At 34.3% G+C, this 26847-nt stretch overlaps 1 protein-coding gene across 2 annotated transcripts in view; it reads left to right on the plus strand.

The window, feature by feature from the left end:
* The window catches only part of LOC145681391 (uncharacterized), a 47337-nt gene that overhangs the window by 14541 nt on the left and 5949 nt on the right, over positions 1–26847 (plus strand). Inside the window, exons 2-5 of one of the 2 annotated variants that reach the window (XM_081753042.1) lie at positions 5430–5477; positions 9577–9624; positions 13981–14022; positions 17530–17580. In XM_081753042.1, the coding sequence (XP_081609168.1) occupies positions 5430–5477; positions 9577–9624; positions 13981–14022; positions 17530–17580 (189 nt within the window). The remainder of the gene's footprint in view (positions 1–5429; positions 5478–9576; positions 9625–13980; positions 14023–17529; positions 17581–26847) is intronic. The other variant, XM_081753043.1, reaches the window with a different exon arrangement.

Raw genomic sequence — 26847 nt, forward strand, 5'->3', positions numbered from 1 at the left:
ATTTGTTCCTCCACCTCAAACAACACCTCAGTGGCAACCGTTACCATGATGACGACGATGTGAAAACGGCAGTGAACACCTGGTTATCGGAGCAGACGGCAAGTTTTTATGAAGAGGGTATTTTGTAATTGGTTGAGAGGTATGATAAGTGTTTGAACAAACTTGGCAACTATGTCGAAAAATAGAGTAAAGTATGTACTTTCTGAAGATACATTATTTTTTTTTAAATAACCTTTCGTTGTGTACTTATGTTCAAACGGACCTTAATTAAAAACACGCCTCGTATAAATTGCAATTCGTCGTTGAATGCTAAAGGATTATGATAGGAAGTTTATAAGTGATTGCTGTTTCTGCGACTATTAGAAAGAATATACAGAAAAACTTACAGACGTGTAATAATAGTGGCCGTGGTTGGATATCGGTGTGAGAAGATGACATTGATGAACAGTTGAATCTTGTGATCCGTGAAAGGGATAGAACGTGGTTTCTCAACTGTCTGATTCTATGATTTCAAAGAACTCAATTGCCAGTTGTAAAAACAGAACTACATCACGTACTCACACTTGGTGGCCGCCTTTGGTTCAACTCGATGCGTTTAGAGTCTCGCTACGCCAAAATATTGAATGACAAGGAAGTATGGTAAATCTTTAATAAACATATTTTGCTTATCTGCGTTTCATTATCTCAGGTAGTTCTTCTCTGGTGACTTAATTAAGGTTAAAAGAAATACTCTCGTGTTTTGAAACTCTTTTAAAGACCTGACATAAAAATTGTCTCGCCAAAATCTATCACAAAAAAATTATAGTAAGGTGTTGTCAATAAATGTCTTTTCGGTCCTGTTTAGTCCTGTCAATTCTGTATCAGAAACATATTCCGTTAGTGTTCTGCTTATAAAACAAGAGAGCAAGCATTTCATTTGAATGTATTGAGAATCACAAACCGTGTCACGTATAAAATACCATGCGGAGAAAATGGAAGATAAATCCGTACACGCTTTGCAATTTTGATCAACAAACTTGTCGATTAGAGAGCGTGTAGTTAGAGAATAAGACAAATGTTGAGTGTTGAGTTAATACGATAAAATAATAGAAAGGAGACTACATAAATAAGATTGTCGTATCATTGTTTACAAAACAGATACGTCGTTTTTTTTTTTAATCTTACTGATAAGAGGGTAGACTTTATCATTAAGACAAATATTAAACAAATGACATTTTTCCTATTGCATATTGCAAATTACATATACATTTAGTGTTCGATATCTCTGATGTATTATTACTAATTACATTAAATGTGAACATGAAATAAAAGCAATGATAGGAATGGCGAAAGAAGCCTTTAGGAGGAAGAAAATACTATTTTGTGGGGTCTTGAATAAAGAGTTGAGAAAAAGACTCATAAATTTCTTCATGTGGAGTATTGTACTGTATGGGTCAGAGACATGGACATTACGCAAAAATGATGAAACACGACTGGAAGCCTTCGAAATGTGGGTGTGGAAAAGAATGGATAAAACTAGCTAAGTCGAGTGGAAAAAGAAATTGAGGGTGTTAGAAATGGTGGGGAAAAAAGAATATGGCTAAGAAGGAACTGTATAATGAGTGACGTGCTAGAGGGTATGGTGGCAGGAAAGAGAGGGAAAGGGCGAAGAAGACTACACTTAATGGACGATATCAAAAGAGAGAATTCGTACGTGAAGACTAAGAGATTAGGAGAACACCGTGGACAAGAAAGCTTCTCAGTTGCAGCAAGTGATCTGCCAATAATGGCAGAATACCGATGATGATGATGATGATGATACATATATTAAAAGTAAGTTACATAAGTAACACGGTTTACATCGAAGTTGTACAAGAGAAACGTCACAGTTCTTGAATCAAGGTAATTTCAAACAGTAAGTATTCACGCTAATAATTGTCGGTAACTATGCAGTTATCATACGACGCCATTATAAGTCGCTATGCTGACCTACAATTATTGTCATATTTTCACTTGAATTTAAAGATTGTACTATTTGAATTGAATTATTGCGGTGCCGCGGTGGCTCAGTGGTAGAGCACCCATCTCTGGTGCGTGGGGTTCCCGGTTTCAATCCCAGCTCACGCCAAATGAACTTTGTGCTGGATAAATACCATGTTCCTGGGTCTTCTCGGGTTTATCTCGTTTCCTTCCACAATTTCATTCATTTCTCATCATCACCGTCTCCTGTAGCCTAATCGGACTAACCGTGGGACGTAAAACTGAATGCTTTATTCATTTTTCAATTTAATTATTTCTACATACTATGGACAAAGGCGGTTCCCATTTTTAGATTTCAACATTAATATTTGTGTAACCACAAGTTGGTAGGAAGCTAACAATAATAAAATGTAAACAACAAGAAAAGAAGATATTTGGGATAGAGACTTTTTCTCATAAAAAGCCGTTATTTTGTGAAGAAGAAACGAAAAATTTCGCTGTTTTCTCTTTTAGAAAGACTTTCTTAGTCAAGTACCACTTTGGTTTCCCTGTGTGGATTTCGTAATTAAGAAAGTACATTTACAATATAGGGTCTTTTATTCTGTCCAGGGTGGACTGTCTTGATTGGTTTTCAAACTGGCTTTCCTTTGGCAGCTAGCAAGAGTATGTTATGCAACCCACTTTATCGCAGGTGTCATGTTGGTTGCCTAAAGTCTTATCAAGAACGTGGAAGGAACAAGTGTTTTATTACAGGGTGTCCAATATACAATGCCACCCCGAGTTTGGGATAGTAGAATGTTTGAACCGGAAGAGATACACAAATAATGGTTTACCAAATGAAGACTTGTTCATGCATGTATTTTTAAACTAGGAGGCAACGATTGAAGTACACTAGGAACCACACAGTGTTGCCAGATATAACCGAAGGTGTAAATATATATATATATATATATATATATATATATATATATATATATATATATATATATATATATATATATATATATATATTTGCAAAACATGTAAATTGACTTATAACTCATAAGTATGGATATTCTGTCGTTAATTTTCAGTTTCTTTAGTTGGAAAAGCTTAGAAACTATGGAACAGAAGAAAGAATTTTTCATTTCCACCGATAACTAATCGGATGAGGTGTATGTAAGGCGAAACTAAGAAAATCGTAGTTTTCATAAATTAACAATCTGAATTGGCAACACTGCTAATGTTTCAGTGCATCAAAAAGTGTGTTAAGGGTCTGTCTACATTACGTAATAGATGAAAACAACGTTAAAGTAACTTTGAAATTATCATAATAAAACTTTTACTTACATGGATCCGGCAAAACTGCTATTCATTTCTAAGGGGCTACTTAAAGCAAGAGATATACAAGAACAATCCTCGAATTATACAAGATTTGGAAACGAATATTCACAGTGCCACTGAGAACATTAATACTTCTACTCTTCCTAAAGTTGCTGCCAACCTGGTGAAACATGTGAACCAGTGTTTGAATCAAAACAGGGGACACTCCCAGCTCTGCTGTAGAGTTGATAACTCATTTCGTGATAATAGCAGTGTTGCCGGGTGCATGTAAGTAAAAGTTTTAGCACGATAATTCCAAAATGTCTTTTTTTTTTATTGTTTTCAGGAATTGCATAATGTACACAGATCTTTAACACACCTTTAGATGAACTGAAGCCAGTCTTGCCAATTCATATTTTGTTAATTTATGAAAACTACGATTTCCCTAATTCACCTTACAGAGGCCTCATCCGATTAATTATTGGTATAAATGGAAAATTCATTTTTCTGTTCCATAGTTTCCAAGCTACTCCAACTAAACAAACTGAAAATTAACTACAAAACATCCATACGTATGAGTTATGAGTCAATTTACCTATTTTACAAAAAAAAAAAAAAAAAAAAACAAAAAAACTTTCGGCTTCATCTGGCATCTGGCAACCTGTGTGGCTCCTTGTGTACTTCAATCGTTGCTTCCTAGTTTTAAAATATATGCATGAACAAAGCTTCATTTTGGTATAACCATTATTTGTGTACCGCTTCCGTTTCAAAAGTTCTACTATCCCAAACTCGGGGTTGCATTGTATATTCGACACTCTGTAGTTACGCAAATTTTAAACTGATTAGCTATAAGAAACTAAGAAACAGACACAAAACCATCTTCGTTTCGGTGTAAAATTTCGCTTTCACCTCGTTCCCCGTTCGGAAAACATTTTATCTTGAGCTTCGGGTATTCTATTAGAGTGCAATACGACTACAGCTTAGAAAATTAGTCATAACCGGCCTAACTAATCTAACAAACCTAAAATGAACTTTTATGTACACACACCCTTAGTAATTATAGTAGGAAATATCATAATGGTATACCTGAAAACGTAAAATTAAGTTTTTACTATTATGTTTTTGAAACGTATGTGACCATTCATCTCTTTTAATGCCCTGTATTCTTATTTATAGATGTAATTAAGTCAAGCAAATATACAAGGTGTTTCAAACAGAATGTCCCAACTTTAAAAGTCCATACATATTCATAAAAACACACTACAAAAATGGGATAAATTCCAAACACTTACAAAATGTGTAAGCTTTAGCTATGCTATTACAAATGCTCTGTGTGTCCAACAGCAGGAGCACCACCATTTTATCGAAAGTGCGAGGCTGACCTGGACTCTTACCTTTGCACAAGTATCCTGTCTTTTTAAATTGGCGATACCAACGACGAATGTTTTCGGGTGCAGTTGGATCAATGCCAAAATGCCAACGAAAAGCAGCGGCACCGAAATAACTGATTCAGTCTTTGCAAACCGCAGCATGCAAAACGCCTTCTGTTGAAGGATGCCATCTTACTTTTGACTGACTGCAAATTAAGAAGACGCATTAACTGACATCTAACAACGATTTTTCTGTAACTCTAGGGCGCGCCCATTCAAACAACACTCATTTCCTTGCCGGCACGCCCCATGTTCCTTAATTATTACCGTCCAAAATCAGGTCATTCTGTTTGAAACACGGTGCTTGCGGGCACGCCCCATGTTCCTTAATTATTACCGTCCAAAATCAGGTCATTCTGTTTGAAACACGGTGCTTGCGGGCATGTTCCATGTTCCGTAATTATTACCGTCCAAAATCAGGTTATTCTGTTTGAAACACAGTGCTTGCGGATATGTTCCATGTTCCGTAATTATTACCGTCCAAAATCAGGTCATTTTGTTTGAAACATGGTGCTTTCGGGCATGTTCCATGTTTCGTAATTATTACCGTCCAAAATCAGGTCATTCTCTTTGAAACACGGTGTACTATAAATTTTCTGTAACTAACATAACTCAGATCTTCATTGCAAGTGAAAATAATAGAAATTAATTAAATGCGGTAGCAAAAATATACCTCCTCTAAAGAGAGGATTGGCTGGATTTTTCAGGAATGCACATTTCAAAGTTCTTTCATTTCAGATGCGAGAATAACTTCGCGAGAAGACACTTCATCAGTGGAACGAGAACGTAAGTAATTTTAACGACTTATTAACGGTAGTTGTAAAGTGTTAAATTTGTTTTTTAATAAATTACTTCACATCTTGTCACAAATAATATTACAATTCCTCCATCTGTATTCTTCTCTGTTCCAATTCGTACAAGTAAATCTCTCTTATTCTGTAGTCAATCTCTGGATTGGTGATCTTTTCATTTCTTCCCCCCTATCTTCAGCTAAACTTTTTATTTACTTAAAGTGGTCGGTGTGAAATATAGAAATAAGAGGGGAGGAAATAGAACAGGTGGTTTTCAGTACCTGAGTAGTTGTAGTATTAGTGATGATATGAAGTGTGAACGTGAAATAAGAATAAGGATGGGAATGGGGAGAAAAGGTTTTATGAGGAAGAAAAGTCTATTTTGTGTGAATAAAGAGTTGAATTAAAGATTTATAAAATGCTTTGTGCGGAATATTGTACTATATTTGAATGAAAAATGGACATTATTCATAAGTGATGAAAAACGACTAGAAGATTCGAAATGTGGGTGTGAAGAAGAATAGAGAGAATGAATTGGGTCGAGCGGAAAACGAATTAGAGGATGTTAGAAACGGAGGGGAGAAAAGAAAAGTTTTATACTATTTACAAGAGGGAGAAAAACTGGTTTGGACATTTGCTAAAAGGAAAGTCTATCATGAGGGAGGTGCTAGAGGGTATGGTGGCAGGAAAGAGAGGGAGAAGGCGAAGGAGGTTACAATTGATGGACGATATCAAAAGAAAGAAATCGCATGTGAAGACAAAGAGGTTAGCGGAAGCCCGTGGAGCCATAGAAGCTTGACAGTTGCGGCAAGTGACCTCTCACTAATGACAGAATAACTATGATAATGATGATGATAGTTTTTTTTTTTTTGGTATATCCTTTATAACTTGGTCCATATATTTGAATTGCTGCCTTCTTTCGACAATTTTTCCTTCTGAAATTCCGTCCATAGCCAGCAGTGTGATTCTTCCATCTTGAATAATTATATCTCTTCTCCTTAACATAATTTCTAATGTACTTCTTTTTCCTATCATTTCCAGCGCCCTTTTATTCGAAAACTTATTATTATTATTATTATTATTATTATTATTATTATTATTATTATTATTATTATTATTATTATTATTATTATTATTATTATTATTATTATTATTATTTTGGCAAGTAATGGGGTTAATGAGGGTTTTTGTTTTTAAATTTTAAGTTTGGACCTGAAAACATTTCTTCCACTTTTCTCGATCTTCAGTTCCTTTTCTTTTAACTCCCAATATATTTTTCTATTTTTCAAATCATTGATCACTTGTGTTTTTCTCCTTCCCGTTCTTGACTTTCCTTCTATGGCAGTATGAAGAAGACAATTGCTTCGCAAGATGTGTATAATACAATTGGCCTTCCTTTTTTTTTTTTACGAAGGATGCTAGCTAAAAGCGTCTTCTTCTCTCCTACCAGTTTTAAAACCTCTTAGCTTGTCGCTCTCTCTGTTTATTTTACCTTCTCCATCTTCCTCTAACACCATATTTTGAAGCTCTTTAAATATTTTTCTCTAACTTCCGTAATGTCCAAGTCTCTGAACCATACAGTCCAATGCTCCATATATGCACTTGATCAACTTCTTCCTTAGTCCAACAGTAAGTCAGCTAGTTAAGAGTGATTTTTTCTTGTTGAAAGATAAATTTTCATCATTATTCTGCAGTACCACACTTCGAAGGCCTCCATTCTTCCTTTTTGTTCTTCTACTTAAGAGTATGCTTCATTTCATACAACTGCTTTCTCCATTTTTTTTTCTGTATGTCGATTAAAAGCTCTTCTCTCTCTGCAAACACATTCTTCGCTCGAACTATTCGGGATTTTACATCTTATTTGCTCCTAGTATTGTCACGCCCGTATTTATATATTGTGCGCCGTTGTGCTCTAAATAAAAATGCCTTCTCCCGCACAAACAAGGAACAAGCCGTGATTTTGCAAACATACCAGCTCTTGTTGGGTAGCAGTTTAGGTATTACAAGTTACAGAAGTTATCATAAGAATAACATGGGGACATTTTTTAAAAAATAATCGGAAACGACCAATATTAGAGTTGAATTCGTAGTTTTTGGAGTCGCTGAGAAGAATAGTGACAGTTTTAATCAAATTTAACTTCAAGGTCATACACTACTTCTCAGGGAGGGAGCGAGATATTAAAAATAATGAAAAACGACAGATATTAGTGTTGAATTCATAATTTCCGAGGATCCTGAGTTTAACGATATCAGTTTTCATTATGCTCAAGTTCGGCCTCACCATTTAGGGTGACGGTGGGAGAGGATGACTTTTTAAAAAATAATCAGATAAACTAGCTAATTAGTAACTACTGTGATTAGAGCGAATTAAACGTATTAGCATATTTTCTCGCACTTGCGCGGGACTCTGCAGGTTACTACTTTCAACTAGTTTCAAATATTCCTTTATTGTGAATCTTTAAAAAGTTCCAAAATTTCGTAGCCTCTTAAATTCTGTCCCCCTGTGCTCGAGCACAAAATAGCACTTACCTAAATACGAGACTATTGTATGTCATTTTCCTTTCTAATTATCAGAAGCCCTGTACCTCTTCTACTATTTGATCTCCTATTTCGACCCTCATTTTTAGTGTTTACTCCTTTCTTGCGCATCTCATGACGTGGGGTTTCCTCTTGTTGATCTTCCTGTTGAATTTACTGTTAAGCATCCCCTGTGTTCCACTTAGACCTGCTTCTTCTGCTTGCCAATATAGTCCGCAAATCTCAGTGTATGAATTTTCTATCCATGGATAGTTATTTTTTAGGCTGTGAGTGTCCTAAATTCAGTTTGCCTCGGTGACAGTAGACAGCAATTATCATAAACCCTTTCAGAAAAAGCATCTTTATATTCCCTGACGCACTTCACGAAAAGCTTCTCCCCTTTTTATCTCTCTACATAGTGGCCCTTGGTTTATCACGTACGAAAATATACACCCACGCTTCATCCAATGTAGCGTTTGATTAAATGCCGCTCGTAAGCTTCCGAGCGTTACACTTGCGTTCGAGGTCATTGGTACTGGTAAATTCAGTCGTTGGCTAAGTATGATTGAAAATTCCCAAAGACACATTTAGACGATTTATCGCCTGTCTTTACATCGGAGAATTCTCTTCCATGCCCATTCTGCTAAGTTTCGCCTGGCTGCTGATCGTGGTATGCGATCACGGCTGTATTATTGTCCCGCTAGTTGTAGAATTAAATGCTGAGACAAGGGACTCCTTATGGTTACAAAACACATTCTTGATTAAATATAAGCTAATATCAGAAGCACAACAATTGCTCTTACACTGTTTCTGATCGTTTAAACACCAAACTTTGCGTCGTAAGGTTCAACAACGTAACCCAAAAGAGATTCAGTTTTGATAGTATTTTCGGCCCAGCGAGAAAATACATACAAATACTTGGTGAAGTTATACTTCTTCCGAAAGCGGTTCAGTTAGGACAAGACTTTTTGTCGCACAAACACTCTGTCATAGCCTGAGCACTGAGATATGCGCTTGACCAAGATTGAGCAAGTTCTTTCTTCGGGCTGGGGAAAGAGTGAGGTTTGGTCAAACATACACGGAACAGCTATCTGCATTCAAATAACTATAGATAAACATCATTGGGTTAATTTTATATACCTACAAATATGACATGGACTGGATAAAGAAATATTTATCATATTAATGAGACATTCTCAGTAATTGTAAGAATTGTGCATTAACTATAAAACATCAAAATAGTATTTAACAACTTGAATAGTGAGTATTACCTAGATAAACCATTATTTCTGGTTTGTTTGTTTTTGTAGAGGTAAGTGAAATGAACACTAATACATACAGAAACTCAAAAAAATGTCGCTACATATGGATAGCAACTGAAAATAAAGATATTACACAATGTTCTCAAAGTTATTGTCTTCTAGAGTCAGCCACAGCTAAATGTGTTACGGATATTTTCGATAATTATGTGCATCTTGAAAAGTGAATAGTTTAAAAATAACTCTCAAAATAAAACTAATTTTATTGTTTGACTTATGAAATATATTGATGAACGAAATATGTATTCCTTTCATTAGGTCCTATAGATTATAATGGGAAGCCTGACAGAGATGAAGACAGCGGGGGTAAGTATTACTCACATAGGTCTTAATATATATCAGAGCCGTATCCAGGGGTGTCTAGGGGAGCCGGCCCTCCCCTAAATGTTTACTAGCCCCTAAATTTTTCACGATAGGTTCGATAATAAACTATAATATGGTGATGAACTATAAGATGGTTGGATTGGCACCCCTAAATTCTACATTTTTGGGCTGGCTGCCGGCTTTATATATTAGGTATTCTGAAGATTTTAGTTTTCCTTCGTAGCTGTATGGTTACTGTTGTAATGGACCCGTTTGATCTCCATTACAATATAAGATTATTTTTCTTTTTATGCGCCTTTATTGTTTATCTTTACCATTAGCAAAAGTTTATGAGTTGTTCTTAGTATTGCATTTATGCTATTATTGGAGTATGTTTAGTACAAGGGGTCCAGAAGCACGTAAAAACACAAAATTTACAGGAGAAATGAGTGATGCAAGTACTTAGACGTAACATAACGTAACCAAATCTTAGCTAACCTAACATAAACTAACGTAAGCTAACCTGAACTAACCTAAACTATCGTAATATTAGTAGAAATAAGCGAAATTCTATCATTTTTTTTTTTTTTGGAAAATTATGCGGGACTCCTACACTAATATAACATAAATAAACTAACCTAACGTAACCTAAACTAGCCTAACCTAACTTAAACTAACCAAGTCTACCCTAAACTAATCGAATGTGAGCAGAAATTACCAAAATAGTAACATTTTTTAGCGAAAAAAACTGGACCCCTTCTGCTAAACATTTGCCCTATTATTTTTTATTTTGTTGTAAAAGTTAACTTTGGATTGAAATAAATCTGCACTACCATTGTATTGGCTCTAATGGCAGAAAACCTATAGCCGGTTATTTTCTTTTTCCTCTGTTAAATTGAAATTTTCTGCTGTTTTTGCCATTAGCGATGGAAATATAGAGTTGCACGGTGAATGTGAAAGTGTCAACATCTCCTAGAGTGAGCTGCCGAAGAGAAAATAGAAAAAGTGAACTATTCTCATCGCACACTTTTCACACACATTTACTAATACTCCCGAAACCATCTACATTGATTCACAATTACCTTACACGTTTACATTTCATCTATTTTTTTCATTTGTTTTTCAAATCTTTCACCCTGACTATCAGGGTAACTGTCCCTTTTCTTCCCGTTGGAATTCCATCACGATTTTGACTTACTACACCTGATTGTGACTATATATTTCTTTACCTAACTGTGACAAATCATTTCTCCTATTCCTAAATTTACACAATTAACATTTTTTTTTAAATTTTTCGCATGTCCAATTATCAATTTGCTTCCTATAATTATGTGATCATCCTTCTGCTGTTATGCGACGAATTTAGTATAAATATAGTCTAAATGTGTATTGATATATGTATATGATGAAACACGAGGATTTAAAATAATATTTGATGACGTATACTTAATAAATATTAATTATTTATATTGATGGATGAGTAATATCTAAAACAGGAATGCTATTAAGTAACTTAGATGTTAATGTTGATGGATTAAGGATTTAGGATTTAGATTTCTGGGCTTTCGGCATCTAGGGCCATTTAGCCCTTCACGTTTTCAGGGATGACGTCCCTCGGCGAGCACATTATCTAGGGAAAGGGAAGGAAGGAAGCGGCCTGGGACCTATAAGTTAGGTACCACCCCGGCATTTGCCTGGTGTGAATGAGGAAAACACAGGAAAACCTCATTCAGGGTGGCTGGCCACTCTTATAATCGTACTGGCATAACAGTGTTAATTGTAGCAGATGTGATGAGACGACAACAGTTTGTGTGATATATAAAGTGACGATAATAAAAACAGCTCAATATTCTATAGTTGTATTTGATTTCTATTTCATCTTATGGAATGCACTGCGTATTTATTCCTGATATTCTATAAGGTCTTGTTTCCTTCCTTAGCCTGTTCTACGTTGGCAACGTACCAGCACTCGGAAGTCCGATGCTTTAATATTAACAGAGCAGATATCAACACATTTCTAGCTGACTACACTGTACACATAGAGCCCGAAGTATGTTAATATGGCATAAGAATATATGTCAAACCTGTCCGTAATAGGGCACACACATATGTCGTAATGATACTAAACACACTGCCAACAACGTGAATAACTGTAAGAAGACGGTAGAAATATTAATTTTAGTGGAAATAACGCTAGTTTAGTCACTAGACAACATTTAAAAGGTGCTAAATTTCTATTCTAACAATGATAAATGAACCAATTGTTTTTGATAAAAAAATATCCTTAAAAATTTCTAGATAAAGCGACAAAGTGCTACATTGGTAACACTGATAACAAGAGACAAACGACAACCGCCTCACGTTTCCGCGCCTGTATAAATTTTTGACGTAGAAGTATATCATCTCAAACATTGCCCTAATGATCAAAACATAACATACTAACCCGTCAAAACTAATGAAAACAAGGCAGTAGATCATTTTGGCATGCTATAGTTGCTCACATTTCTTATGTTCATGGCAGACATGTTAGTAATGTCAAAACAAATCCACATATTTCCTTATGTCCACCATTAGAAGGCAATTCATTTGTACACATTAAAGTATGTCCAAATTTGAAGACATGCATTTTTGTGTCGTTTTGAGTCGTTTCGGGCTCTGTGTGCACACGCCTTGGATACGGAAGGTCTGAGTTTGATTACTAGGGAGAGCACATTTGGTTATGGTTTCCCGTTAGAACTGTAGGCTCTCGCAACATATAGGCTCTGTACCGAGAGAGAGTTAAGCACCAAATCAACCAAAGAATTGAACAACATCTTCCATTCTTTACAAATTAGCTTTCAGGAAATGACTGAGAGTAAAACTTTTGATGTGAAGGATTCTTACATAACATTTCTGAAAAGCACTTGAAATGGTCAAAAATGACTTTATCAGGCAAAATATAGAAAATTATCTATATATTAGGAGCAATTAACCGGAAAATAATTTAAAGTACATCTTGAACTGAGTATTTTTATATTTTTATACACAAAAAGGACTCGTTCATGTACTGTACAAGAGATTTATTTTAAATAACTGTTGCATGTCACAGATTCGCCACCAAATTTTATCCATATTCCCATGCCGTAAGCATCGGTGGGTCACCGATGGGGAACTAGCGACATCTCGCCAAAAATTAGCGGTCCCGTAGCGGGAGAAACGCAACGAAACGCCAATGAACCACAAAATGGTATATGTTAGATCGCCTCTATGCATGATTTGTTTACGTCAAGGTGAGTCTTTAAAAAAAAAAAAACAACAACAAAAAAAAAAAAACACAACACTAGAATGATATGATAAAATGCATTCGTCAACTAAATTTATAATAAAATGACGAGGATCTGTTTACTTTATTTCATAGTTCTTTCATATTCACTTTCTAATGATCGACAACAGTTGTCATCTAACGTCATACTCAACGAAACCCTGCCACAAGTGGCACACTAGCGGCAATCCTTCGACATATCACTATATCGACGATCGACATTTAGCTGGAAGTGGGCCACCAAGTGTTGTTGACGTTTACGGTATATGGGATACGACAGAATTAATAGCGCCTGCAGCTATCCATGGTATACATGGGAAAGAAAGTATTTGACAGTTGACAAATTTTCTTTTGTCAGTAACTCAGGAACAAATAAATTAATTTGGATCTTTTTGCTGCTAACCTTAGAAGACTTATAACTTGATAACTTACCAAAATCTATACTCTAATAGGTTGTTTTTTGTTGAATTATTGGGAAAAGAAATTTTGTCAAGTGAAGAAACTTTCTATCGTGACTGTACCATAAAGAAAACTATTGAAACTGTCGTACTCTTCATACCAACACCACTAGATGTTGCTGAACTGGATCGTCACCAAACAATGCGTGACGTTAGTTGTTTATTCGTTAATTATCTGTTTACTGCAAAGCAGTTTTTCATAATAAATGTGTCTTAATATAAACAAAATTATGTATTTTCGTATCCTCATATGAACAACGTTTATTTTACAAAACTAATCCAATAAACAAAGTTTTGTGTAGACATTATGAGCTTTTAATCATTAATCTTATGAAATTTATTATTAAGAAGTTCAAACACAGACTCTTCTTAATGTTAAGTACATATTTTCCTTTTAAAACATATTTAAAAAGTTATATATTTTCTTGCATTGACATGTGTTGAATTACTTGAGAAACTACGGGCTTCAATACATTATGAAAGGAAGTATATTCGTACATTTGTTTCTACTATAAGATATTTGGGAACATTTGGTTGGAGCACTTATTTGGCATTTTGATTTTTTTTTTTTTTTGACAAAATATTTTATTAATATTTCAGATCCTAATTCCTTACTTATGCAAGACTTCAGTCTTCCTACCAGTAAGTAACAAAATGTCAGGATTTAGCACAGTTTTAATTCAAAATAATTTTTAATGTTCTTAAGTATTATTTGGTAATATACGCTACATAAGATTAAAGAGACGAAGAATAATGAAGAAGACACTACTTGTATTTTAAAAATAGCGCCCACGGACTATAGAGCATTATTCTACAAGTTAAAATAAAGCGAAAAATATATTGTACATCGTTGTCCGGAAATGGGCGAACTCCTAATTGAAGAAGTTGTGCATGTTCACCAGCTGCCTTTGCCTGGCCTCCAAGAAGTCCCGATCTGACGACACCATACAATGCTCTCTGGGGTTTCATAAAGCAACAAGTAAGAAACACTCGATATCACACAACGCAGGAATTACGAGCAGCTGTGAAACACGCCTTCACCCTCGTGACTCCGGAGTATCTCCGCAAAACATCTGCGAGAACTTGGCGCAGAATTCAGCTGTATTACGACATGGATGGTGATCATACCGACGTTTATGACTCTTAAGTCTTCAAGGTAACTGTGTACAGACATTCTACCATAACTTACACTATACTGTTGAAACTAAAGGGGGGATACGCCCACTTCCGGGACACCCTGTATAATTCTGTAACTTTCGGATCCTCGCCTCGAGACGCGAATTGCAGTATATAACAACGTGTCTGACAAAGATCCTCAGAGAAGATGTACCAGCCCATGAAATAGTTACATTGATTCTTCCCAGATGGCAGTTAAAGTTCATACACGTTGACGGTAGCACCATTTATTAACGTAACAATCGGTGTAACTGCTTGATGGGCTCGAGGAGCAATGCTAATGATTTTAAATTAATCGGCAACGTCGCCACATAGTGAAATTTGGATTCTCCATAACAACTAAAGGAGGCTCCCTAGGATGTATCATTATATAGCATTTTCGTGTTATTTTGACCAGAATAATAGCGCTCTGTTCTCCGTGGGCGCCATTTTTAGAACACCCGGTATATATATCAAGGTGGGAAATTTATCTTCATACGCACTTGTCATTTTTAAACAAATAGAATTCTAAGAAACACTGATATTATGTAGGATTCAAATATCAATTGGGGGATATTGTTCGACATATTATGCAACACCACTGGATTAAGAGAGCTCTTTTGGCGTGGGAGACCCGGGTTCGGTTCCCGGAGGAGCCCATGCGGTTCGGATTTCATGTTAATCAGTAGATCCCATCTCATATAGCCTCGCTGCTGAAAGGGATGTTGAACTCAAAATCAACTTAACTCTATCACTGGATTAAGAGTGTTGCTAACTTAATATGTAGAGTTATTACATGTTTCGTAACCTCATACTGATACTGATACAAACGTTATAACACCAAATTTACATTTAAATATGAAAGCTAAGGATATTATAATATACACCTATTTTCATAATAAAATTTTAGAGGTCATTATAACAGCGATAACTCAAGTAGCTGTCACTTCTGACTTTTTTCCATCTCGAGATGTTTCAATTTTCACATTTGTCTCTTTTTAATCAAGGTCCAAATATTTATTTTACATCATGGCTAAACACTTTAAAATTTCTTAAAGTACTCGTTTGTGGACAAATAAATATGACACGTACTTCCATTGCGCATGGTTCCGGGATTGTTTCACAGTGTATATCATTACCAGATACAATCTCAAGTAGTGATCCCGATTTAAATTTAATTAGTAAGCTCGTTTGAAAGTGACCCGAACATTTTGATTCTAAGAACAACTCAACCAATCAACAGCTCTGAAAGCGTTAGCCAAAATTAATGCTGACAAGGGCACATCTTATATTGATAGTTGCGTTACCCAATTAAACAATATGCAATTGATAGAGGAGTGAAGAAAAGTGAGAAATCCAAAATTTTACGGGCCGACATGCAGAAACACAGGAGATACAGAGGAAAGAAGAACCTAGAATCATGTGAAGATAGCAATGCAAAAGATGCATTGACACAGAAAGAACTTCAAAATGATTAAAGTAATCAAAATGACATTTACACAACAGTATAGTAAGCAAACATTGTACCCACATACAAGCTCAATAACATCATATGTGATGCAGTGTCACCAACTGAGTACAAAATAAAGTTTTGTTAAATGGCACGGAACACAAATTATAACATGTAGAAAATCTAATTATGATTAGAACCATACCTGTGAAGTCATGATATACAGTGTTGCCAACGTTTGAAGATAGGCCTATATGAATTCCTACATGAATATCGGATATAGAAGAGAACATACAGAACACTATTCAAACTAGTTAAAACCAAAATATGAGACCACAAACAATAATATAATCACTGAAGCACGAAAATAAGGGACAAAGCACAGTATCGAAGCAGGTTTGCCCAAATGGAAAATCAGAATAGTATCAAACACAACACACAAAACTGAAATGATACATGCTCTTGGATTGACAATTGATTAGCAGGTTCACGTTTCTGATGCACGTAATATTGTGTCACCTCACACATTATTGGTAGTCAATATTTCAGTGTTGGTGTTGATAAAGCGCTCCGCAGTGTGTTGGTAATGTATGTACTCTTCTACATAGAGATTCATGTAGGAATTCATATAGTCCTATCTTCAAATTTTGGCAACACTGTACATAGTGACTTGACAGGTATGGTTCTAACCATAATTAGATTTTCTACATGTTATAATTTGTGTTTCGTGCCATTTAATAAAACTTCATTTTGTGCTCAGTTGGCAACACTGCATTACATATGATGTTATTGAGCATGCCTGTGGGTACAATCTTTGCTTACTACACTGTTGTGTAAATACCATTTTGATTACTTTAATCATTTTTAAGTTCTTTCTGTGTCAATGTATCTTTTACATTGCTATTTTCACATGATTCTAGATCCTTCTGTCCTCTGTATATCCTGTGTTTTTGGGTGTCGGCCCGTAAAACTTTGGACTTCTCACTTTTCTTCACTCCTCTACCGATTGCACATTGTTTGATTGGGCAACGCTATTATCAATATAAGATGTTCCCTTGTGAGTAATTTCATTTAAAATATTCATGCTACTCCCAATATTGAATTATATAAATACTAGTACTCCATTTTAGGATTATGAACCATTCTTATTTTTAATGTATTTGCTAAATATTTACTACACAGGAGTTGTTATTAAGTAAATGCTAGTAGCTAAGCATTATGAATATTCCTGTAGAAAACGATTTATTCGAACCAGAGGATCTGATACAAGTTCTCACGCCATGCATATCTAGTGATGGTTTCAGAAAATTTCCCTCAGGGGAGAGGGGAATTTGTATAAACAGAAAGTTAAAGTAGTATTACGAAAATAATGATAATCCAGATTGAACCAGATTGGAGAAATTCCCGAGGGGTATATTTCACTCTGAATCATGTCCTGAAATCATTATTGTCCATATCATAATATGAGTTTTAAATGTCCATATCATCATGATATTTTTGTTACCAAAAATAGCTTAATCTTTATTTTTATATTTCTATTCCAGCTTTACAGGCATTATTTATGAAAATTCTAAGTCTTATCAAAAAGGTTTTCAGTAAGTATGGTTGCTTTTGATTTTGTAAAATATTATCTTATATATTAATATACGTATAACTTATGTGCAGAACTTAAGAATAATGGAAAACTACATTCAAACTCTTGTTAGAAACAGTTCTAAATGCATTGAGTTTAACCTAGGACGACTACTTCAGTGTTTTCCACAAGTGATTTCCGGTGTTAGTGGTTAGCGGCGCTGAATGCACGCATTGTCTTTGGGTATTTTACGAGTGATGCTTCAATACACTACCAGTTCTGTTTGAGAAGTTACGCACAGTCATGTTATTGACCTTATTTCTATCCCACGTGTAAATGAATTGAGCAAAGAAACCGTATTTATATGTTTCGTGAAAATATAATTGGATGAATAGAAAGGGGTCACAGTTAATTAGAATTGTCGCATAAAGTTAGTGTTCCCCAGAGTATCTTTCAAGGGTCTGACGACGATTCCAACAAGGTGAAAACGCCCCTCGGAGGTTTGACGGAGACCGTCCTACGAATACCATTTTCCAAGAGAACCGTTGGTTACGCATAACAGCCAGACGTACTGAATGCAGCGCGGCCTCAGATCTTGGTACGGATTTTGCAGCTGTTACACGGACAACCGTTTCAAGGTTTACAGTGCATGGACAGTTAGCCGAGGAACACCCATATGTCGAGAATGTGTATTCCGTTCACCCCACTGCAAAGAAAATTCCGTTTAAATTAATGCAGAGAACATCACGCATGGACCCAGGAGCAACAGAGCTATCCTGTTCACAGATGAATCCCGATTTTGTGTCAACAGTGAGTCTTTACGAGTTTTTATTTAAAGAGAGCTTGGAACACGGTTCTTTCCAGCTAATATTCATGAAATGGACCATTACAGGAGTGGAGGAGTCATGATGCATCACAAGTATAATTTATTGGGATGTCATCTTGGACAGTTTTTGTTTGTTTTAGACTTCAGTGGGCCCTGGTTTCATTCTAAATGATGATAATGAAGTTTCCCTTCGAAGTGGCATAGTGGACGAGTACCTTGACACTCGTGACATTAGGTGATGCGATTGGCCCATTCGATCACCAAAGTTGAACCCATTGGAACATGTGTAAGACATGTTTGCTAGACGTCACCACATGTATCTAAGGTCCATTAGTGAATTCATGGAGACACTGAACCTGAAAACAATCCCAACGAATAATGGCAAGCCATATCCGAGCCATCTATTCATAACGTCATCCTCAGAATGCAATTACGCTTTGCTGGATGTTCATTAATACAGGAAGATCACATGAACTACCGATATCCCTGTACGTAACTCTTTTCTGTGGAATATTACACAGATTATTACTGATTTTCACGCCTTTGTGCATTTTCGTTCTTGTTCCTCATTGTCTTTTGATCATTCTTTTCAGTCTGTTACCAATAGAAATTCCCCCCTCACGAACATATGGTTGCTTCTCCGTTTTTTTTTTTTTTTTTTTTTTTTTACATAAGCTGCAAAACATATTCGGCTTATGCAGAGTCGTTTTGACGTATAATTAGCGTCATACTAAGGCCTGAATACTGCAGGAAACATATGAGGCGTATAGTTTCTAAATCCGCCATTTCCAATTTTCAAAAAAAGTAGATTTACTGGTATTCCTTTCCATGCCCGACACGATGGAAGAGATTTTTGTCATTTGGTAGTTATAATGAATGTCCAGAAAGCAGGAAAGTATTTCTAAAAAGAAAATTTTATCTCACATAAACTCTGAGTTATCAGTTTTTCCTGTTTTTCACGAAACCTTTTATGAAGGACATGGCGGATTTAGAAACTATACGCTTCATATGTTACTCGAACTCTAGTATGGCACTAATCACGCGTAAGAACGACTCTGCATAAGGCCCATTATTTCTAATTTCCACACATGAGTGTTCCTAGGATAAAGGAATCGATTTATTTGGTAATACATCAGTCAAGGTTGTTTGTTTCTTAAGCTATTGCTTTTCACGGTAACAAAGACTATATTTGTTATGAAATGACGTAGTTTATTGAACTTCGTATTATGGTTATGACAATTAGACTAACAATACTTGGCTTTTAATTACCCATAACTTAAGACAAGGATATTTATTCATGTCAAAGATAATATCATAGTTTGTTTTAAATATAACATGGTAGTGTTTGTATTAACTAGTTTTAGATGTTTGATTTATTTATTTTAAAGTGGAAGTTTGTGATATTTTAATGTTCTATGTTAATAACCACTTTACTATGTTATATATTTAGAGTTTTACTATTGATTTTAAATTGGAAAGTTCCATTGCAGCTAAGCGGTTAGAGCACGTGCCTTTGGTGTGGGGATAAGGGTTCGATTCCCGTCGGGAGCTCATGTTCGGATCCCAGGTTAAGCTGTAGGTTCACGTCTCACATGACCTCTCTGCTGAAAGGGACGCTAAACTAGAATCAAATCAAATCTTAAATTGGAAGTCCTATATCATTACGTTACCTGAACATGCAACTTCGAACATGAGCTTAGAGATGTAAGTGTAGGATTAGCTGATAAAGCTATGATCGATAGGGTGTAGACGTAACAAATTTCGACGTAACATTCGAGAAGTGTTACGGGTTTAACATTTTAAAATATCGTCACTTTAATCTAATTTCCTCCTACTATCTAAAATCAAAATTAATTTTCCTTCAAATCTTGTCACACATTTTGTTGTTCTACTATAAGTCCTCTCGAAACAAGACTGTGTGGAAACACTCTACGATTCGCAAGTTTGAAGCAAAAACCGGAGGAACTCAATCAGTTTCAGTTTGCACCAATCTATATGGAACTGAAACAGATGTCACTGGCTGAGAAGGGTATATGATTTATCTCATTTGTAAATAACCTGAAATGAAGGACATAATGAAACAGTGTCAAACAAAACAAAGATGAAAATGGAAAAGACAATGATGTGTCCTCAGTTTTTCATTGGTCAGCAATAGGAGTAGTAAGGGCGATATCTGAGCAGGGACCATGGGTCCTTGGGCAGGGCCATACAAGCACTTATTAACTAGAACCAAAGTACCTATGACTCATTTGGACCAACATTAGCCCGGTCAGGAACCTATGACTCATTTGGACCTACGTTGCCCGGGCCAGGAACCTATGACTCATTCAGGCCAACGCAGCGCTAGGAACCATGGGTCCTGAGACAGGGACCTTATTATTATAGGTTGATCATTTTAACAGATATCTATTTTGCTCCATTCTGAGACGGAATTCTTGTTTTCTTATAGTGTTTCTTCCCTACATTTTGTGTTAATACTATCTCAATCTGTCCTTCTGTATTTGCCACTATTGCCAGTACCGTATATCCGCCATTTCTCACAATGTGTACGATCATTCAATCTCTTCTTTCCGAAATCGTCTACAATATTTTCGTTTCTTCTCTTACAATTCCTAACACTGTCATTTGACACTTTGTCCACTCACTTAATATTTAATATTCTTCTCTTTCACCACATTTCAAAAACCTTTAACTCTCCGTTTATTTTCTTCTAGAGTCCATACCTCACCTACATACAATACCTTATTCCATTTTACCAACTTTTTTTTTCAATTCTATGTCCGCTTCTTCTGTCTCTTTATGTTTCTTCAAATGCCTTCCTCCTCTGAGCTATTCTGGATTTTACTTATTGTTTCCAACTATTATTGCTTGTTAGTTACTCCCTAAGAGATATGAAACAGTTTACACGTAGCAAACCTACTGTAGATATTCATAGCTTATGCCAGGAATTACCAGTGTCTTGCAAATGTCATTTACTCTTTCACTACGACTTTCTATTAATACGATACATATAAGCTTTTGCTGATTGCGAGCCTCCTCTTCTGTCTATTATTCTTCTATTTGCTAGTGACATCTGACATTTTCATTTCAAATACATCTTGTATCAATTTTCGTTTAACTCTCTTGAGCATTATATTTAAAATAACGTATTCATGCACGAGTTTAGTAATTAAAATTTACATATACTGTACAAATTTTTGTAAATCCGATTTAAACTACACGCTAGGCAAAACAATTCGTTGATTGTAAAAATTAATAGCTTGTAACAGTTTCGCCAACTATCCACGTGGCTTCATCAGACACTATAAATACACAGGTTATTTATTTATTTATTTATTTATTTCCTCCAACAGAGAGATCTCTCCAATTATAGGAGGTGTACACAATTGATTACATTATTATATAATAATAATAATAAGTAAAACAGAAATTTATAAATGAAAATATTAAAAATGAAAATATTAAGAATATTAAGCTAGCAATAAGCAAATACAGTATATAGCTTAGTATACGGACATTCCACAGATCAATGCATACATTTTATGAAGCACGAACTCATGCTCTCATTCTAGAAATAGGCATACATACATAATACATATATACACTTACATATACATATATAAACATATACATACACCAATATTTATATATGCAAATATATATGGACGAACACATATACATATCTCGCACATTTCACATGCACACATCCATGTGCTCACCATTGACATTGTACATTACAATAACATGAAAAAAGAAAATAATCAAATGTCATTATCGTAGTTAATATAGTAATATCCGATATTAATTACGTTTTCCATTTAACTTAATTTTACACAAATATCTGTTCAATAATTTTTTAAATATGTTTTCTTTCAAACTTAAGTCAATGTCATCGACACTCTTAGTTATATTATTATATAATGAACATAATCTTATTAAAGGTGAGTTGTTGTATGTATTTGTTTTTGCAGTTGCATACCATAATAATTTCCTCGTTCTTAAAGTTCTTGATTTTATATTGAATTTGATATACTGCAAAAACTCACTGTTATCGAATTTACCATTTACTATTTTAAATAAACACATTTCTTGTAGTATAACACATCTATCCGAAAAAGTTGAGTAATTAAATTCACCTAGTAGTCTGGAATACGAAATTTTATTAGTAATTGCAGATTGTCCAGTTTTCTTGTAATATAGGTACCTTAAAAACCTTTTCTGAATTGCTTCTAATTGATTGTTTTGAGTTACGTATTTCGTAGTCCAGATCACCAAGGCGTACTCCATCTTTGATCTTACAATACTTTTAAAAATAGTTCCTATAACATCAATGTTTGTAAACATTTTCGTGTTTCTTATTATAAATCCTAATTGCTTAAAAGCGTTATGTGTTAGCAACAATGTATGTTTATTAAAAGACATATCACAACTGAAAGTAATACCCAAATCTTTATATGTATATACACGTTCTAATACTTTGTTATCTATCTTATAGGGATTAATTTTAGTTAACCTTCTTTGCTTTGAAAATATCATGAATTTACACTTGGTAGTATTAAAATATAATTTATTTTCTATACTCCACTGATATATGTTATTTAGATCCTCATTCAGTTTTAATACATCCTGATTTTCTTGTATATCTTTGTATAATTTTAAATCGTCAGCATATAATAAACATTTGGAATATTTAACGTATTTTGGGAGGTCATTTATAAAAAGTAGAAACAATAAGGGTCCTAAGTTTGAGCCCTGCGGGACACCGGAATTAATATTATAACTGAATGATCTTATGTGATTGAAGTATACATACTGTTTTCTCTTATACAGGTAACATTTAAACAATTTTAGTAAATTTGATGAGAATCCAAACCTTGAGAGTTTTCTAAGTAGTATGTCATGATTAATTGTGTCAAATGCCTTTGTAAAATCAATATATATTGTGTCTACTCGTTTGCGATCATGAATAGCTTCATGAACGAATTGAGTGAAATTAAGCAAATTTGTTACTGTCGATCGTCCAGGGTAAAATCCATGCTGGTTTTCATAAATATAGTTCTTTACATGGTTAAAAACACGATCATATAATATTTGTTCGAAAACTTTTACTGGTGCACAAATTATGGCTATCGGTCTATAATTTTCTATTTTACTCTTATCCCCATTTTTAAAGATTGGTGATACTTTAGTAATTTTCCAGATTTCAGGAAACGTTTGGGTTTTAAGTATTAAATTGAAAAGTATAGACAGTGGTTCTAGTAGTATTTCCGAGCATGCTTTTATCACATATGGAGGAATACCATCTGGTCCACATGCTTTTTTAGGTTTTAACTTCGTAATAGCTTTCCTATACTCTTCATTCGACACTCTATCAATTTCCAAACAGTTGCTTACCTCCATATGTTCTTCCTCAGGAGGGTTGTATGATGATATATTTTTATCATATACTGATTTAAAATAATTTGCAAAACCATCAACAATTAGTTTGTTTGTATTCAATGTATTACCGTTTAATGTCATACTACCGCTTTCACTATTATTATTCTTCTGTTTACATTTTATATATGACCAGAAAGATTTTACATCCTTTTTAACCTCAATTTCGCTTTCCCTAATATAATGTTCATACGCCTTACGAATAATTTTCTTTGTATCCTTTCTTATCTCCTTATACATATGTTTATTATATTCTGAGTCTTTCATGTGCCTCCTATAATGTTCTTTTAATTTTAACTTGTTTATTATATCTTTGGTAAACCAGCACGGATATTTTCTCATACTACATTTTCGCGTTTTAGGTACTGTATCAATGATTATCTTATTTATTATATCATAAAATGCGTTAGTTGCATCATCAACATTACTAAATTGTTTTAAAACCGACCAGTCAACTTCTCGAATTAATTGATATAGTTTTAAAAAATTAGCTTTCTGGAAGTTGAATACAATTATTGTTTCATTTTTTAGTGGATAATTTTGCCCTTTAAACGGAATAGTGATTTCTAGTGCAGGATGATGGTTATCTTCATTTATAATCGGCAATTCACTTCTTTGTACAACAATACCATTCGAAATATTACTAAACACTAAGTCTAAAGTTCTACAAAAATAGTTTTTTATATTATTTAAAGAATGAAGATTTTGTAGGCTCAAAAAATTAGCTAATGAGCGATAGCATTCACCACCGTTCAAGAAATTATAGTCTGTACCTGTAACTAGTGGTAGATTAAAGTCTCCAGCCACTAACACGTTATTTTCCTGAAACAAGTCATTTTCTTCAAATATTTGAAAGAAATTTAGATAATGATTTAAACATGAAACAGGGGGGAAGTATACAGTTACAAAATAAAATGTTTTACAATATGCAACTACCTTAACACACAAATTCTCAAGCTCATTACGTATCTCAATATTAGTGGCTGCAAACTTGTTTTTAATTGCTATGAGTACTCCACCACCTTTTTTATATAGTCTATCCTTCCTATACACTTTATAATTATAATCAAACATTTCTGAGTCGACAATATCAGGTTTAAGCCAAGTTTCTGTTAATATAATTATATCATAATCACATTGTGCAGTATTTATATATAGATCGTTTGTTTTTGTCCTTAATCCTCTAACATTTTGATAGTAGATATTTAAGATACTTCTGTCAGGACTAACTATCAGTTTCTATGTACTTCACAAAAATATTTTACGACAATGCGATTACATCTTCTAATGTTTTTAACTGTATCACAGAATCACCTTGACTTTTTCTCAAAAATATTCGTCCGACATTATCTACCCATAAGAAAGCATAACTTTTCTCGCGTTTCAATTTTCTCGCGTTTCCAAAGATTTTTCTTCGGTACGCAGTTAAACTCTGGTTGATATAGACAATACCTTCATTCATATAGCCCAGTTGATTTATACTTAGATTTCTTTTTACTTTCCTTCTAGCTAAAAATTTATCTTTATCTTCTCTTCTTACAAATTTGACAATAATGCCACTATCTGTTTGATGCGGAAGTTTCTTTAGTCTGTGACAAACATCAATAGATTCCCGTGTAATATCAATATCTAACACCCTACCTACATTTTTTACAATTTCGTATGTATCTTCATTCTGTTTTTCCGGAATACCATATATTTCGATAGTATTTCTTCTTCCGTACTGTTCAATTTCATCCCTTTCTAGCTGAGCATCCTTTAGTTGTTTTTTTAGTGAAATATTTTCTTCCTTTAACTGTTCTATTGTTTTCATACATTCACCTATGGTTTCGGATTGATTTTTAATTATGTTCATAGTTTCGTCAAGTTTTTCATGCGCGAGGTCTAACGATTTACCTAGTTCTTGTTCTCTTTCAGTATTACTCTTTTTCAAATCACCTATTTCTTTCTTTAAACTTTGTAATAACACGTATATTTCCGCGAGAGTTGGGTACTCTGCTGATTCCGTATCACCATGCATACTGGAACGTCTTGACTTTTGGCATACATTACAAAACCACAATTGTTTTTCATTTTTTAAATAGTCAACATCAGATTCTTTTAATCGAACACATTTAGCATGCCAATAATTTAAACAAGCTCCGCACTGTACTTTGCTTAAAGCTTCCTGCCGTGGGACAGGTTTCTGACACTCACCACAACTCATTTCGATTCCAGTTCTTCGATATATCGAAAGTGCTTATAAGAATAGAGTGGGTTGGCAACGCTAACAAGGCCTTGCTTAGTTGTTTACATTCAGTCACACTCAAATATTTTAATATAAAAGTAAATATTCTTCATATATATTAATAGTTATTTGTTGAATATGTTCACTGTTACTTACGCCACTGTTCCAGTATGAAGATATTACAGCCAACACCACAAAAATTACACAATTACATATTTTTAAGCACTCGATCTGAAGAAGACTTCTATCTACAATCCAGAGTTGCCAGGTCATTTTATGACAGATTTTATATATATATATATATATATATATATATATATATATATATATATATATATATATAAGAGACAGCGGAACAATTCCTAAATGCTGATTGGCTACCACAGGCTCCTTCAGGAAATCCCCTTCAACTAGTAAACCAGAATGTAAAACACAAAATTCATTAATTCCCTTTTACCCTTCTATTAACAACAGATTCATACATGTATAATTTAAAAATTAACTTTATAGCTAACTCTTAAATATGAATACTAAATAAATAGTATAGAATAAATGAATAAATAAATAAATAAGACTAAAATTTACAAAAATAACCTGTACGTACAATTAACATATCCAATCTTTAAAGCTCCTTAACAATTTATTCCATTGTTCATCAATTTTAGGCCCTGAATTCCAGTTCATAATCCTATCACCTTCTATTTCAATGAAGCTTGCGGTAATTTCATCGGATTTAAGTCTACTGAAACCAAAGCTTGTACAGTGGCAAATATTACACATATTTTGTTTTAAATGATAAT

This window comes from Thermobia domestica, chromosome 3 (genome assembly GCF_964235325.1).
Source record: "Thermobia domestica chromosome 3, izTheDome1.hap1.1, whole genome shotgun sequence".
Taxonomy (NCBI): domain Eukaryota; kingdom Metazoa; phylum Arthropoda; class Insecta; order Zygentoma; family Lepismatidae; genus Thermobia; species Thermobia domestica.